Below are 18,279 nucleotides of genomic sequence, written 5' to 3'. Positions count from 1 at the left end.
TAACGTAATTAGTTCAAATTACTAAATCTGAGCAGAACTGAAATCGCTCACTTTACTTTGAAAAGAAAGTTTCAATTAAAAAGAATAAAAAGGAACTCCATGTAAATATTTATACCATAGCTTAATTTAATCTTAGCAAAAACAATACCAAATAAATCACTGAAAGGAAACTGGGTTTCATGTTGTACTGTCTTCTCGAGACTGATGGCTCATGTTCAGAAACAATATTGCTTAAGAGAATAAAAAAAAAAAATCACCGACACTTCCTTTTTTGTCAACAGAAATATTTGTGTTCTCAAAATTAAACCGGCAGGTTTTGAAAACGCCGTCTTAAGGAGGGCAAATCAAGAGATGGACTCTTCACTAACAAAATAAACACACCTGATGGTAAGAAATGGGAACAGGCTTCCGAAAAACGATCCACTCCACGATCTCGCTGCACGGAGGAGTAGTCAGGGAACCTGTGTAGCGGTAGTAGCTCCCCAGCGAAGTTGGCAGAAGTTCCCTCAGCACAAAGGGATCCAGAAAGGTCTCCTTCTCTGTGGGAAGATTGACAAGCGGAATTACACTTTTTTTTTATGTGTCTTTAAAACAGACATCACATTGCTAGGCAGCCTAACAAGGTGTAATGGCAACAACATATTTTATCATATATGTAATGAAAGATGGGAACACCCTACCAGAAAGGCTCTGTAAGAGCTGATGCGTGGATTATTAAAAGAGCAGCCAAAATGCTAGTCAGTCCCACACCGAACACACACCCTCCTGTTTTGAATGTGTGCAGGTGTGAAATGCACTTGCTATCCCACTGGTTTATGCTAGCACAGACATAATACTGTATTCAATGGTTTCAGCACTCAGTATGTGGCTCTTCAGCTTGATGGCAGCGAGGGTTCACCAGGCTCCAGTGGGACACAGCCAGGCCCCAGTGGTCCTGCTTGCTGCTGCCCGACCAAAGAGCATCAGGCAGTGTATCCATCCCACCTCTGCTGCTGGGGGATGCAGGAGCAGGGTCAAACCCTCAGTGGGTTGCTGAGATGGAGGAGGCAGAGCCATGCTGCTCAGCCAAACTTCTCTGGGAGCTTCCAGGCGGATGAGCTGAGGAGCAGGGATACAGGGCAGCAGGGCACGCCTGAAGCTCAACATGGTGCTCAAAGCAACATCCACCCAGTGCTCACTCAGGACTGCCTGCACCCAGCCACACAGGCATTGCCAGGGTGCTGCCAGACAGTCACCACAGCACCAGGAATATGTTTCAGAGGTAAAACTGCTGCCTCTTCTCTGAAATCCAAGAAACTCCTTCATAGAGTCCAACAGTCTCAGGGACAAACCCTTTCCTCTGAGAAGCTCCCTGGACAGCTTGAAATGCAGACCTAAGCACTGGAAGCATTTACCTTCAAGTAACAATGACAAGCTGGTAATATTTAACACTGCGAAGAAAAATAAATAAACAAAGAAGGGAACAGCTGCAGGCAAGACAATTTCCCTGCCATCCCTGAGCATTTATCCTCTGCAATTTATGTTGACTCACAGGCTGAAGCACCCTCTCAGCCTGTGCAAAGGTGCTCACTGCCTCCAGGCATGCTGACATGCCAGGCTCTACATCTCTATTCCTCACTTTCGATATTCTGTGTGCCTCCAACAGGAGCCCACATTTGGGTAAAGGGAACTCTTCTGTCTCATCACAGCTGCTAAGCAAACCCACCAGCCCCCCTCCACACCCCAACAAAGTGGAGAAGCAGGTAGGCTGGTGACTGACACACACATCTTCCAAAAAGGATGAAGTCTGCAGAATTCACTTCCCCAGCATCCCACAGTTCTCTAGAAGTCTTGATCAAATCAGGAGTTGCCTATACCTCTGAGCAGCAGTCTGATAATCAGGGATTTTTTTCCTCCACTGCTGCTGCAAAGTGCCAATGATACATGCACTTCAGATATCTTCTATTTTCTGCATAGTATCAACAGGTGTGCAATGTTTTCATAGCCTTTAGCATTCCAAAATATGAGTAATTCTATTAAAGTCAAGGCAATACTGCAATTTCTTCATTAACAACTCCTTTCCGCCTAATCCAAGTAGATTTCAACCACTTCTGCATCTCCAAAAAGGAAACAAACAAATAATAAACCACAATTTTTCCTCATCATAACATACCTCTAGGGGGAAAAAAAAAAGTGCTTAAATAATAAATACTAAAATATATATGATTGGCCAAAGTTCAAAGAGATTCTAATCAAGAAGTCATAATCACAGCAAAAGGTCGTATTTAATTTGATTGGCTCATTTTTATGCAGCAAAACTTGGTTAGAAGAAGTACAAACTCAGTCACAGGACTTGATTTCCAAGTGCAGCACGCACACCTCGACACCAGCTTTCTGTTTCAGAAGCTGCCTCTCTCTGTGTGGGAGCTGAGCACACAGTGGCCACGATGAATCCAAAAGAGCATCTGAACATGTGAACATCCTCTTTGCATTAACGGAAAATGACTGTACATGAAACAGACGGGAGGCAGAGGCACATTTTGAAAAGTGCTCTCCTCTTGAGCTTAAGAGAAAAAAATGTTTCAGTTAAAATTAGCAATTTAACTATTTTAAACTTTTGTAATCTTTTATTTAGACTGATGGAATCACTTAAGATGCTGGATAAACACTGTGAGAAACCACAAATATGGAGCACCCCTTTGTCAAAGGATGGCAGGAGAAGGAAGCTCATTTTACACTTTCAAGGATTTTTGTGCCATATGCTGACAATATTATATTTTAATAATTAATTGTTCATCAAAGGAAAAGATGAAGAACAGGGATGCCAAATTCAAAGTTATTCAAATTGCAAAAATGAATAATGCATAACTTTTATATTAAATACACACTGTATTAAGTAGTCTACATTTCATCCAACTCTGTCTTTCATTTTTAAACATTTTGAACTACAATATGAATAATCAACTAAGGGAAGCTTATTTAGACAGAGAAATACCTTATTTGAATGCAAACTGGAAGTATCCGACTACGATTAATTTTTGGTTATCAATTAGGGAGGGTTTTTTCCTAAGCATTTAAAAAGTCATCGACAACTGTGAAAAAGAGTATTTCTTGAGGAAAAAGTAGCTTTGCTAATACACAGTTTAAGTAGGGCAGGGTGTACTCGATCTAATTTTTCATGGCTACAAGCAATGCTCTAAGTTTTCATTAATGAATTCCAAGGATTAAAATAAAAAAATACATATAATTGGATTAAATTACTACTAAAATAGATGATAATCAATTGATTATGCTTTAATAACTTAACACTTTTGAAAACAGGTCATTCATTTATATCGCTGCCATCTAGATGCATGGTGCAGAGTTTTAGAAATCAGAGTCACAGAGAGATCTTCACATAAAGCTTAAAGAGACTTAGAAATTCAGGAGTCTACCTGCCATATCCTTCAAGAGCATATAGAAACCATAAATGCCATGAAGTTAAGTTCCTAAGAGCTTGAGACAGTTTCAAAAATGAGATTTTGAAGTCATGTCAATTTAAAAATTTCAACCTTAGATCATTTATTGTTGTTGGTAAAACTGTAAGGAGAATAATTTCCAGGCTAAGCAACAGCATTCACTGGATATCACAGAAGTATTTCATATGCATATTCACACACACATATGTGTATGTACATATATATATATAATTTCTACTAAATGAGAAAGAACAAGGTTGGAAATTAATAACAAACCTTTCTTCACTGTCTTTTATGCCAAGCTCCCGTTTCCACTTACAGTGCTTGGGGTGGGCACAAACTTTGCCCAGAAGGCTGCAAACACACTGAGCGGGGAGAGGAATTTCTAGGAGGGAGAAAGTGGATAAGGCTGGAAACCATGATTGACAAGACAGCATTTGCAGACAGGTACTAGGAAATAACTAGCAGGCAAAAGCAATAAAAGACACCAAAGTCAACATGTGTTCACCTGCAAATACCTGTGAACCCCTGCAATCAATGCTGCAAAACCAATCCATGAGCCACCTACTCAATTCTCACACACAAACCAGAGCCCTGCACCAAAGTGGTCTCTTCTGCTGCTCCTTGTCCTACTCCCATCTCAGCACCTGAGCACCCAAGCAGACATATAACCAACCAGGAAAGTAGAGCCCCAGAGATAGAGACCCTGAAGACAGGCCCTCCAGCTAGGGAGCATTCCTCTGGGAAAGAACAATGAACCTGCTGTCACCAGTGTCCCAGGTGATGCAGCAAAGAGCAGCATCCGAAACATCCACTGAGATGCTCCACTAATGCAGACAATCTTATCCACAGGTAACAAACAGCAATGCTTTGTTTACAGCACCAATGCTTGGGAAAACGTGTTCACTCTAATATCCCCAAAGGTAAAAATAGCAAGCACCACAGATTTGCCATTGACCATTAAGGCAGCGAATGTGACATTTAAACTAGTGTTCCACAGCATAAAAGGACAATATTGTATTTTGACTCTTACATTCACAAAAAAACAATTAACAGAGCCAGCTGGCAACATATTTGACCTTCTGATACAACATTCATATCTACTTCTTGGTCCTTCTCCCACAACAGCAGTGTGAAAAGTCACACCCAGTATATTCTTTGTTCAGGCTGAGAAATCCCCCAGGTGTTTGCACGGGACAAAGGGCCATTTTCTGTACAACCCACCCCAAAGGCAGAGCAATTGCAGGCATGCTTTAGAAGGCTGACTTATTTACACTCCTTGTCAAGTCATCACCACTAGAATGAACTAATAAATTGTGCACAATAATTTTCTGAGCAGAGGAAAAATATCAGTTCTTAAACCAGATATCAGTAGTGGATCTTCACCAACTACTGCAGTTTTCACAAGCTGATGCCACCAAATATTATACTGCAAGAGCCATCAGTGGAACATTTTGCCTTCAAGGACTGACTTGCTAGAAATAGATTCTGTAAATTGCTGGATAAAGATAGACCTGAATTTTTAACCAAATCACTGTAGAGCAAGAGGCTTCTTGAGATATGCAGGTAAACAGCACACAACTATCTGTGATCAAAACCCTTTTAAATCTAACAGGAACTTGGATTGGACATCACAAGAAAATAACTATATGCCAAGTCCATTTATATCTCATGGAACGCTTTGGGACTTTCATCGTGCTTTTCTGCAAGAAAACAGGAACTTGGCTGCATTGAAAACAATATCTTAAAATGAGCTTATTTCCAAAATTAACGTATGTGCAGTGCCTGATAGGTGGAAACGTTACCCAGTTACACTTTGAATAACTGAAATCTGCAATACCAATATGAAGAGCTTTGAAAGTCTCCCAAATTTGTTAAACAATGTTACTGCCAATTTCATTTTCACAAGGAGCCAAGACATTCTAAAGCTTCTGCATTCAAACATTTAAAAAGCAAACACACAAAAATAATCAAAAGGACACCATGTCGCATACCCACTGAGCCAGAACTCCCCAGATAAAGCAGGATGCACAGCACAGCCAAGGGCCAGACTCATGGGGGAGATTTCAAAGATGAGATTACAAATATTATATATTACTTTAACTGAAAAGATCAGCAGATGAGTGCTTGCTGTGTGAATCTCACAGGAAGAGCAGCTTCTGACAGTCCTCTGTACTCAGGGTAATTCTTGTCATTTATTGTGCAATTATTTTTCTCACTTTTATTTAGTTTTTTAAAAAACAGAGCCTCTGCTGAGCAATGTAAGAAACTGTAAGGACACAGAAAGAACAGCATGGCAGGGAGGAGGGGAATGAGATAATAACACAGTCCTGCAGACTAATTTAATCTGAGACAACCAGTGAGTGGTACAAAAAAACAGGAGGAAAGAATTAAAAAAGCAAGTCTCCTATTCACAAAAAAAAAGCATTTCTGTGCCAGGTGTTGGTTCCAGGTTTAATTTTTTTTACTCCCTCACTTAAAACAGCTTAGGAAGAAAAGGTTTAGCTGAGGAGGAGAGGTCTTAACTCTTTAAAGAAGTAAAATGTAATTCAGAACCTTTAATGCTTAAGCCATGGTGATGCAGAGCAGGTTTTGCCATTCTAGACTTGGATGAGACTTCCCCAGGTTTCACAAAACCTAACCTGAGGTAGAGGTACATGTGGAAGTACATGAGGCTGGAGAGGCACGGAAACTAAGAAATACAGAATGGGCACCAGTGATAGCAGGAAAAGAAACTATAAGAAGGAGTTTAGAGAAGAGGATTCCCTGCAAAAAACTGGACCCTGGCAGAGGTTAAAGTGAAGCAGAAGTGCCCAGAGGACTGTGGGCTGTTCATGTCTGCTCCAGCAGAAGCAGAGCAAAACCACACATCCTCAGACTTCTCCACCTCTCTTTTCTCAGCACCTGTTCTCAAAACCCACCAGCAAAGCACCCAGCTCCTACTCCCTGCAGATGCTCTGTTCACCTTCAGCATCAACCTTAATTCTTAACTTTTAGCAACTGCAATCTTCTTTTTGTTAGTTTGAATTAGTTTTTCTGTCAGCTCGCTGGTCTTTACTCAGCCATGACCAGCACTGCTTTCCCCAGAGCAGACAGGTGAAGGACCAGAGATTTCCAACACTTCCATCATGTATTCCTTTAAATGATACAGACCCCTGCAGGCGTGCACAGAGCTGCCCTATATAAAGGTGTGAACTTATCACCTCTGCTCTCATCTTCATTTCCCACTTCCCTCCTCCTCCCCTTTGCTCCACAGCAATTGTGTCCTGGCCCCTTTCACACAGTTACTCTGACTGTGAACACAAGAACAGATCAGAAAACAAAAGAATATATCCAGATCATCCCTGAGGAAAAAGAAATGTTCCTCCATGTTTCCTTCCCAGTTTAACTCACCGCGCTGCTCTCCCTTTGATGGCCCTTCTTGTTCCAAATTGGGGTTCTGCTTTCTTCAAAGTTTTACTTTCAAACATGAGAACCCACGGTATCACATCTCACTCTCCCCCCTCTCCCTCACCTTTCTTCTCTACAACCCCCGGATTTTTGGTGCAGAAGGCAAACAGCTTGTCAGGTAGTGTTATGGCTAAAGTTAAAAACAAAAGAAAAAACCTGTCATGGTGCTAATGGTGTTTTCTTGTTATTATGCTTTCTGGTGTGATAGATCCACAGGACAAATAACACCGTCTAGATTGCTTCTTTCTTAGTGCTGGTTTATTTTAACAGGTTATTCACTGATTTTTCACCTAGGACAACTGGAGAGATGTGAACATATTTATTCTCCATCCTTTTTCATTATTAGAGCAATTCTATTTCTGCTGTATTTTGGTAGGGTGTTCCCAGCAGGCCCTGAAACTTTTGTGGTCACTTGCCTGAACACTTCTTGCCCACCTTGAGGGAGATCCGAGGCTACACTCTACTCCATGCTGAGTTTCAGTTATGGCTTTTTAATAATATAAAAGCAGAAGAAAAAAGGGAAGACTTTTTTCCACATTCTCTTTTAAATAAACAAAGGTTCCTCTCCTCCCCTCGCCCCACCTCACGTTCACAAACAAGCAACAGATGCCATCAATTCACTTTGTACCTGGGCTTTTGATCTGGCAGCACTTTGATTTTCAGTGCTCACTTTTGACAAGGAAGGGAATGAGAGCCCCATTTTTGTGACATTAATAGAGCCTTTTCTGCTGTGGTAATTTATTTGTGCTCTGCTAATAATTTTCTGCTGATCTGTGTAGATTCTTGATGTCAGCCACAGAGAACAGGACAGAGTGACAAAACATGGTTTTCATCACCCTGAAAGATTTTCCAGGGGCCTGGAGTAGTGTGGGCTGCTGTTCCCTCTGACACCCTTTGCCTGCACAGTAAAACAGGACTGTGGTCCTGTGCAGAGCACCCATGCCCAGGCTAGGAGAGGGCAAATGCACACAACCTCCAGCACTGGGTGCTGTCCCCAGGACTGACATCGAGGAAGAAGACTCATTTTAATGCTTTGCAAGCAGCTGGTAAGAACAAGGAAAAGGCTTCTTTAAGAGGCTTACATACAAAACGGTACCAAAAAGGTCAAATCAAAGGCAGCAAAGGTGGGAAAAGCAATGTTTCTGTGCAATAGCTCCATCCTGCCAGGTGCTCCTCTGAGACCTTGCTGAAGCATTCGGCAGACAAAAGCTTTAGTAGCCATTTTAATGCAAATCAACTATACACATAACCTGGTATTTCACAGTCCCCTATTCCCACAAGGGCACAGTCATTCTTTTTGAGGCCTCATGAGCCTCCTCAGCCCTTGCACAAGAGCAGCTCCTTCCTGCCCCATGCTCCTCAGCATCACAAGGAAGGACAAGGAGCAGTGAGGGGCTCAGGGCAGGTCACCCAGCCGAGCACATCGGCAGCAAAACAGAGGCAGAACAGTCTGATTTGCAGCACAAAGACTGCCCCACGTGTGGCTTAAGCACAACCAGGCACTAGTGACTTTATTACCTAATGGTCCAATGTCAGCTAATGACATGAATCATTCTACCAGCACCAGCACTGCTGGAGACCCTTGCCACCAGCTTTCATGATGAGAAAAGCATTTGAAGAGGAGCTAAAAAAGACCCCCAGCAATCAGAGCTGAAAGACACTGGCAAGTCAGCATCAGAAAATTCATATCCCACCTGCCCATACCCCACCCTTTCTCCAGAGAGGGTTGCCTGCTCCCAGCTGTCAGTCCCGGGCGGGCTCCGTGGCAGACGCACTCGCCGCGTGCTCCGCGGCAGGGAAAGCAGGAGTGAGAATGGCGGGCACCTGGCTGGCGGGAGGTGTGACAAATCCTTGGCAGAGCGCAAAACTGAGAGCAGTTTTAAAATCAGCAACAAGCATCTGACAGCTCTTGCAAGAGCCTCCTCGGCATTTCTGTGCCATTACAATGCTCTCCGAGGGGGGATGTGGGAGTTGGGGACTGCTGACCATGTGGGAACGTACTGTTCAGCAGGAAGACACGGGGCAAACCCCAGAGCATTATCATTGATCCAGACACTGTTAGGCAGTTTGGTATACCATGGTTTTCCTTCCAGCTAAGGAACATTTTATGGTTGCTCATGTAAAATTAAGCCTAACGTGGCATTAAGATTCTGCAAAATTATGCCTGGAGATGAGGAAACAAAGTGAACTAAGTAGCGACTAAGCCCGTATTGATTTTTATGTGTGTGTGTCTCTATCATTACCACTAAGCTGTTGACACTGTGAAGGGCAAAATTATTTATGTTCCATCAAATTAGTGAGTAATTCAAATCCTTGACGAAATCTCAAGCAAGAATTGCTTTCACTTCTACAGAAAGTTCTTCTGACTCCGGAATTGTTCACTTACCCTTGGAAGGGCACTGTAAGAGTACAAGAACTTCACGGAAAAAAAGATGAAAAGCTATGCAAGAAAAATTCAAACATAGCTCATACACTCGTGAGTACCATCCCTACATCTATCTGAAGGGCATCAGATCTGTCACCCTTATGGGGACAGTGTGGGAGCCTTACACAGAGTAGAGTCCCCGTGTAGGACCAGGCCTTATAATAAATGAAGAAATGAGGACAATGATGAGTGCTTGTGTGGGTGTGTGATTTCCTCTTTGAACACTCAGTGATTGCGAGGAATGAGTGACTGTTCAGCACAACTGAAGAAGTCTGCTCTGCCAGTTGGAGGGAGAGGAAATCTTGTTGAGATGAGGCACATGGGACGACTAAAGCTGGAAGGCTGGTGATCTCTCCAGCCAGCACAGGATATGTGACTATTGTCTAATTTGAAAGCAAGGTAGTTACTTCAATTCATATGTCTTCTTGATTTTTACATTATAGGCAAGTGCCTCTGTATTGTGACAACCACCTAAAACTAACATGGGCATGGAAATGTTATAAAATGCAAAGAAACTTAAGGTTTTAATTTTGCTTCCTTTTGTTGGATCCCTGCTTGATCCAACCACTCTATCAAAAAACCACAAGAGTTTTCCACTGTATATCAGCCAAAAAGTCCATGTTGCCTTAGGGTCCCAGTTGAATGCAGCCAAATGGAAGGCAGGAAGAAGCTTTTCAGATAAATTCATAAAAATGTGCTCATGTAAGATGTAAGTAAATCACATCAAGAAAAATGCAAGCGTCTGGAATAAAACCTCACATCTTTACTATTATTCTATATAATAACATTAAAAGAGGGATATGATATGAAAATTCTTCACTGAAGCATTCCATCAATATTTAAGTTAAAGAGAACGATCTCTTTGAACAACTGCTTTGCAGGAGGAAATTCCTTTACTCTAGCCACCGAAAGAGCCTTAGAAAAGGCCTTTAATCAGGGCCTTTGAAACAGGAAGGAAAGCATGATTTTCCTCTTTTTCTTCCTTAATGTTTTGAAAAGGAAACAAGCTATTGAAATATATCAAGCGATTTCCTTTACTTGAAACACGAGCAGACTTCTGTGCATTGTGCGCAAAACAAAAATAAATGCCTTTCATCCACCCAGATTTTCTGTGGGTAGACAGCACCGAGATGGACTGATCATTATGTGGTTAGGGAATCACAGCCTCGGGACCGAGTCACATCCTACCCAAACAATTATTTTTGGGAATGGGATAATCCTCTTAGGAGACACTGCTGTGATTATCCACAAGTGGCTGTTTTGGCTGCGGAGCGAGAAGCAAGAGAGGGAGTAGAAAAGCCCGATGAGTTGGTTAAAACACTGTCACACTTGCAGAGGTTTATTTACCTGAAATAGAAAGCAGCTAAAAAAACTAAAAAGAGATCCTAGTCCAGTTAAATGGCAGCTTGGCTGCAGAGTCAAATGATTTAGCCACTGAAGAATCCTTGCAGCCCAACTTGTCCTTGTTTCGCTTTTGTGAGCCTGTTTTGTTACCCAGTGGGAGCGAGGTAATAACACCTATTTTTGTGGAAAACAACACCAGTTTTTCAGATCGGAGTGTTGTTTTTATTTCACGGCAGAGTACTGCAATTTATAAACAGCAAAATCTAAGGAAAATTCTCTAAATGAAGAACTTTATGGTATGTTATCATTTAACCCATTTTTTACTTGTTCAGATTTATTGGCCTTCCCAGTTGCAATGTTAAATGATACTGAAAGTAGAACAATTAATCCAAAATCCTATTTGTTCTAATCCAAGAGTGTCAACTAGTTTTAGGTTTGCAGTCAAGAGAAAAAAACTGTTTGTTAAGCTCTACAGCACTAGCTAATGTCTAAAGACAATCCTCGGAAAAGGTGCAAAGATGTTTTATCACAGCACTATAGATGGGATGGAGATTTATTATTGTACCAAGCACCATTCCAGCAGATGCCTTTTGAATTACAATGGGATTATTAAAACTTTACAAATCATTATATTAAAATCTGACAAGAGTACTTTGGGAACCAGAGCATCTTGATGTCATTGCTGATGATGCATTACCTGTGGTAAGGCTTCAGGAAAATTCCTAAGTAAAAAATTGGTTATAAAAGTATAAAATGTATTAATATTTATTTCAGTACCTGCTATAAGTTCAAGGATAATAGGTATATGCATCAGAACAGCTGAATGATCGTATTTATGTCAGCATTAGAAAGATGTTCATCTGCTGCGAAGTTTAATTAATTTTCATAGATAGTTAATTTTCTGTTTCATTATCAGCTCCCTAAATTTGAAAGACAAATAATTTATAAACAAATAGAAACTTCAGAGAGGAGTATTTTTAGAGCAAACAGAAGATAAATAACAGAGCGAAGCATCCACGCTGCCTTCGAAGTACTAATATGAATGATATATTGCAGCAGGTTTTGATTGATAACTTACGCATTCTAGAGCACTGACTGAAAAGAAACAAATTGTTTACTGTTAACCCCAAAATCATTTTCAGGTAACAAATGACTCTGATCTTTACCAATCAAATAATGGCTGTGATGCCCTTAAACATCAGTGAATGAGGAATGTGTAGGCTCACTGTGTCCTTCCAGGGGTGACCTGATCCCGTAAGGACAATATTCATGCCCTTCTCCCCTTCCCAGCAAGAAGAAAGTTTAAACAGCTACTTACCGTGATGTACGACGCCCTTCAACCCATGGATAATGGGATCCAGTGCTGAATTGTCCCTCTGACTGACCTACATGCAAAGGATACAGGATTGGTTACATCTACTCTGGCATCAGGCAGAACAGTCTCAGTTTAATCTTCTAAAGAGAAAAAAAAAGATGTTATCTAACTATCTGCTTAGTTCTCACATTTACAATGGATCTTCACCAAATGCCAAAGATACATGGTGTAATAAAATAAAGTGAGGAAGGTTAAATCAAAAGAAAGTGTCCTTTGAATTCTGTAAAACATTAGCCACATTATCAGCCCTGCAAAGCCTAAAAACACAGAGCTGATTTTTCTCCATCTACTTCTGCTTTCATAGAGGAAAACGGCCGTGATAAACAGAAGTTATCTTGGACCAGTTCATTCCTTACTGATATGGCCATAAATCTGAGGCTGCCACTGCAGTCAGTGAAGCTGGACCCCTTTCAGCCCTAATGGAGCTGGGCTTTGGCATCTCATCACTATTCATATTTTTAAGTTTATTTAATTTAGTGTCACTTGGACAAAAGAAAGGGAAAAAAGCTTTGTGAGAGGATATAGAAAAAATCACCAGTTTTTGACAATGTAATTGCCTGCAGTGCCAGACCAAAACCTGCAGCATTCCTTCCATCACCCAGCCCACATCTTCTGCAAGGGTGAGATCCAGACCAGAGAGAGGAGGGGAAGGCAGCAGGAAGGATTAACCCTGTTGAGCTCCACAACTTCCAAATTAAACCCATCACTTCAGTCCCTTACTTGCACACAGCCAAGGAATTTACAACCAATAATGCATTTTTTTTTTTTAACCTTTTGCCTCTTCAGAGGTATTGAAGGAATAACTCACAATTTCTGGGAACATGTTCCATTATTTAAGTTACTTGCCAATTTACTTTTGGGAGATAAATACTGGCATGTATCTCATTCATGGGGTACATTTCTCTTTTTTTTCCCCACCAGTCAGCTTCAGAACCTGAGCAATGTTGATCGTTTCCGGATGGACTGCTCCCAATGGGCAACACATCAAATGCAAAAGAGTTCCTCTGTACTTTACTGCCTGCTGATGACCTCAATGTCATGAGGAATAGCAGAGTTTAATCACATTATGGCTGTGTATCAATATATTCAGAAAGGAGTAGAGACAAAAGAAGAAAACCCTGAGAAGGAACCTTGTGCCCAACAGGGAACACACTGTTGCATGAAGCACAGAACTAGCTTGGAGTTTACTCTTAGGAAGAGGACATAATTGACAACGGCACATCCAAAAAATGTGTTATAATAAAAATATCACAAATTTAATGGCCAGACAAGAAAACTGGAATCAACTGCCCAAGTTTCACAATCACATCCCTTCTCGTCCTTCCTCCCCATGACTAATTAGGAATCTTAGAAACCTCATTATCTTCTTAGCCAACTTCATTGAGATAAACCACAACAAACCACCTTTCTTTTTTCTTTTTATTTGGCCTTTGAACTACTGTGCTGTGTTCCGGACGCATTTTTGTGCACTTCTCTAAAGACAAAATGGTTTGGTGTTGCAAATGGAAATTGAAAATCCTTTCCCCATCACAATACTCCAGAACTTGCAACGACTAGCTAGGGTAAGAAACGCAATAAAATTATGAAAGGAGAAAAAGCAGCTTTGAAATATATACAGCTTAGATGTCACTGGACATAATACTATTAGCCCTGAAGGCTGTAAGCTCCTTGAAGCATGAACTTTTATATGCCCAAAGGGGTGCTCTGTGCACTTTGGATCCTGTATAAATAATAATCACAGCACAGTGGACCCGAAGACTCACTTTGTAAGTTCTGTCTGCCATCTGACAAGTCAACAACAAACACTAAAAATAGAGAGCCTGTTACGTGACACATTCCTGCATCTTCTCCATTCATCCAGGTTTCACCAAAAAAAAAAATCCAATTAAAAAAAAAATCATTAAAATGCTACCAGCAATTAAGTACAGGAACATAAGAAAACCTTGCGCTGGACTTAAACAATGTTTTATTTATTGCTGCCTAACCATAAGCAGTAAAGAGTTTTATTTTGTTTACATTGGTTTTATTTCTGGTGACAGCTGCAATCAGTTTGAAGAAAGCAAATAGACAGAAAGAATCCTAAAGGTTAGAACTCTTCCTTCTGGGACTTTGTGTCAAAGCAGATCAATCCTTAACCTCAGTCCTGGCAGCGCCCCTTAAATCTGCTGAGGTGGTACGACTGCATAGATGCAAACAGTCTTTTTGATAGCACATTCTGCAAATATGCTGTGTTCTTCAGTAGCATGAAATCAACAGGCACGTTATTTCTTTGGGGGCTGGAGAGCAAATGCTCCATGCATCTGTAATCATGTTTTCTTCAAGGGTATAAGGAGTGGAATCTCATGTTTCCTTAAAAATCACGTTCAAACAAGTATCACTTGCAGAGATGTTAGTTCAGACCTGTATGGGATATAGATTTATTTTCCTTTCGGATGCTTTCCCTCTTTTTTCCTTATACTCTCACATGGTTCCCTCACACTTCACTACAACTGTTTCAGCATCTTAGCAAGACTATTAGAAAAGCACCTAAAAGTTTTCTCATTTTGTGGAAGGGTTCAGATTTCAGAACAAAAGTTTTCTTATATCTTTTTCTTCTTCAAATTCTTAAAAAAAACCCCAAACCAAAAAACCCACCTTGAATTTCCTCTCTCTTTTTTTTTGCACGTCTCTGTATCCTTTTTCTGGCTGTGTTCACAGAGAAAAGGAGGTTTCTGAAACCCAAAATGTCAAGTTCTATCCCCGTTGCTGTATGACTCTGGTTTAACTGGCCTGCAGCTACCATGCTGGTAGAGATCACAGATTCACCCATACAAGAATCCTGTCTCTGACAACAGCTGATACTCAAAAGAAAGGAAGGGCAAAAAATAGCTGAAGGAAAAAAAGGACAAAAATCTCCAGAATAAGAAGTGTCCTTCTGACCTGCTTTATGATTCCATGTCATGAAGCTTGAGCTTATATCCTTCTGCAAACTGCTTTTATCTTTCTTTGTTATATAATATGTGTTACAGCAGTGTATTTTTATTATCTTATGAATATATCCCGAAGCAAAACAGCAATGAATTCTTCATATTGATTTTACATGCCATGTTTCTGCTGATGCCTTGGCTACAGAGTAAGAGAAAGATCATACAACTGGAGCTGGGTCTTGGCACTTTAGCTTCACCCAACAAACACCTGCCAAAGCTGGGCAAAGTTTTTCTTTTCCTGTGAGAGAAGAGTCATGCGTTTCCCCCTCCTCCTTCAAGACCTTAGCACAGAAGAAAAACCACGAATGGCAACTTCTCAAGCACAGGAATTTCAGGCACAAACACAAACCTGTGATGCTGCTGGCCACAAGCTTGCTGCATGGTGAGTATTAACAGACAGATGGAAAAGCATCCTGAAACTACCCTAGAATACCCACCGTACCACTACTACAAATGCTATTTCCTGAACAAGATGCTTTTGCTCAAGACTGACTAACACTCTATAGGTCTGAAGGAAACAGATTAAATAACGCTTGTGTGCATCATTCACAATTGAAAAATGCCTGTTAGTCCTCCTCAGCACAAATAAACAGGTAACTACCACGCTAAGCACAATGGAAAAACAAACACAGAGATAGCATTAAGCAGTTTCCTGTGCTAACAGAGCTATCACCAAAGGGTAAATATAGCATGAAGATGACATGAAGAAGCAAAATATCTTTGCTTATTGCACCCTTTGGTGACTTCGATACCTGGTGCACACGCCATTCTGAACAGAACAAATGGCTTGGTGTTAATGCAACGAACAAAACGAACATTTGCAATATAGGAAAAGGCAAGGCACAAGTGACTCCATTCTGCAGTCATAAACTAGAAATGTTTTTCACATGAAGTCATGGTGGAAATCATTACTCTACAGGTTAGACTTACTTACAGCTCCCACATCTGATCCAGGGACTGAGAAACGATTCCTTCCTCAGTGAACAAGGTTGATCAAGTCATGAATTCTATCGACAACAGTGTTAACACATCTTAGCAGCACAACCTGTTGTCCCCTTGCTTGAAAGTGCTGTTTTTACAGCTCTAGCCCTGAGGGCAGACCAGGGAGCTCAGCACCTTCTCAGGATAACGTTATTAATGCTCCAAAGAGGACAGTTCCAGTGAAAAAGCAGAGAAGGAGTGCAAGGAGGACACACAGCACCTCAGCCAGGCTGTCCATGCCAGTATGGGCATCAAGCCACAGCATGTGAAAACAGACTGTACTGGGTAAGGTAGTACTCTATGGAAAGCCCCTGTGTTACAGCAGTACTAAGCTCAGTGTGTCCTAAAGAGTTAAAACGTCTCAACCAGTTCTCATTCTCTATCACTCATTGTATATTAAATAGCTAAAGCTCTCTGTTCATCTGATTATTTTATAGGACAAACTCAGAACCTCCTGAGGACGCTGATTTCTCAAAACTCAGCAGAGTTGTAAAGTGTTAAAATTTGTATCATATGCTATATAATTTAAGCCATATGCTAAAGTCATGTAACTAATCCATGACCTGTCTTTCTGCTGGAAACAGTTCTATAAAGCAATAAAAAAAGGTCTCTGGCAAAAATACCGAGCTTGCAATGCTTATTTCAGAAACAGTAACAAATGAAAACAGGGGAACCCCCAAATACACACTAAGGCAGCTGGAGAGGCCACCCAGCAACACCAGACTTTACTTATAAGACCCTGCCCAAAGGGTCAGACTCTCCTCCCCTTCCCCACTGCTCCAGGCAGCATCCCCGAAAACCAGGTTATCCTTCCACCAGCCAACACAAGAAGGGCTCAGGAAAACACCACAAAGCTCTCTAATGATCACTGGTACCAGCCACCTTGTGAGAAGTAGATGAATATTAACTGCTTGAACAACTCAGGAGTAAGGAATACACTTCCCTTTTAAAAATACGTTTAAATAGATATGTTGGGTGGAAAAAAAGTGTGTGGGGAAAAAAGAACTGAAGAAAACCCACGTATTTGTGTTGATACGAAATACAAATTTTTCTTTCATTTCCACCTTAAAAAAAATCTGGCATTTAGACATTAAACTGTCATAAATTTGCAGCAACTGCTTTCAAGCTCATTAAATGGGCTCACAGACAGTATTGCAAAGCATCTCAAAGTGAAGGAGAATGCCATAGTCGGCTATATTGAAAGGTGAAATGACATGCATTTTGTTCAAGGCAGAGGAAAATGAATGGCAACAATTTTGTGATACAGTACCTGAGCCTTTCCCCTCCGAATAGTGATATAATTTACTTTTCTCTCCCACTGCAACATTTGGCCCTTGACTTGGAAACTAAATCTTCAATCTATCAAGCCTTACCCATCTGCTAAGTAAAATGGCCAAGACAATCTGCATGCCTTGAATTCGAGATAGCCAGCTGCTCCCAGAGTGCTGCGGCATTAACATCCAGAGACCATCCTCTCGTGCTGTAAAGGACGGTGTCTGCCAAGGATGAATGACTACATACTTAACCGTGGCAGCTGAAGCCAGTGACAGTGGCTGACACAGAGAGATGCCAATGTGTCAAACTCTACTTTCAATTACAATGGTGAAAGTCAGGGGTAATATTCCCCCAGCCGTGCACCTTCAGCTGCCATACAGCTTGTGGTAAAGACACACAACTCACCAGCCAAATACCCAGGTCTCCAAACACTCTGTACAAACAACTAAGAATAAAAAGAAAACTATTATAAATTAACTATGTTGCATAGATTAAATTGTCCTGTAGTGTTTCAGGACAATCAACATGGTTAAACAATTTATTCTTTTATCAGCTTAGTGGTGTTGGACAGATGCCAGTCCTCAATCTCTACAGGAAAGGACCTGATTTTCACTGGCTTAGAACAGAAATTAGAAGAATCCCATTAACGTGAACATTGTGTCATACAATATATATTTTAATATCACAGCAACAGGATTTCAAAGAATCCAAGATAATTACCATAAAAAGAAACATTTTTTTTCTCAGTAAAGTACTAGGGATAGTGCTTGTGAAACTCTCCAAATTCATGTCTTTGGGGCCAAATAATTTCAGGGCTAGCTATCCCTGCTCCTAACCCCTCTGAACAACAATCCTTTATCCCGCATTGGGCTGCAGCACTGGGAAAGGACACACATCCTGGCTTTGTGGTTCCCACCCTTCTACTCTGCACTATGCCCATTGTCTCACCTCTCACTTCTCTCCCTTTTGAAGTCCACATTGTAAAATCTGCTTGTGGATAAATATCTCATTTCTTAAACATTACTG

The 18,279-nt window shown here is 41.0% G+C and overlaps 1 protein-coding gene across 1 annotated transcript in view; it reads right to left on the bottom strand.

Moving 5' to 3' along the window:
• PTPRG (protein tyrosine phosphatase, receptor type G) overlaps positions 1-18,279 on the bottom strand; it is a 397,243-nt gene that overhangs the window by 97,886 nt on the left and 281,078 nt on the right. The window contains exons 6-7 of the mRNA XM_017826901.1: positions 11,975-12,041; positions 382-539 (exon numbers count right to left, since the gene is read on the bottom strand). Coding sequence (XP_017682390.1) covers positions 382-539; positions 11,975-12,041 — 225 coding nt within the window. The remainder of the gene's footprint in view (positions 1-381; positions 540-11,974; positions 12,042-18,279) is intronic.

The sequence above is a fragment of the Lepidothrix coronata genome, unplaced genomic scaffold (assembly GCF_001604755.1).
Source record: "Lepidothrix coronata isolate B3197 unplaced genomic scaffold, Lepidothrix_coronata-1.0 Scaffold131, whole genome shotgun sequence".
NCBI lineage: Eukaryota > Metazoa > Chordata > Aves > Passeriformes > Pipridae > Lepidothrix > Lepidothrix coronata.
This window is presented reverse-complemented; position numbering and strand designations above follow the sequence as displayed.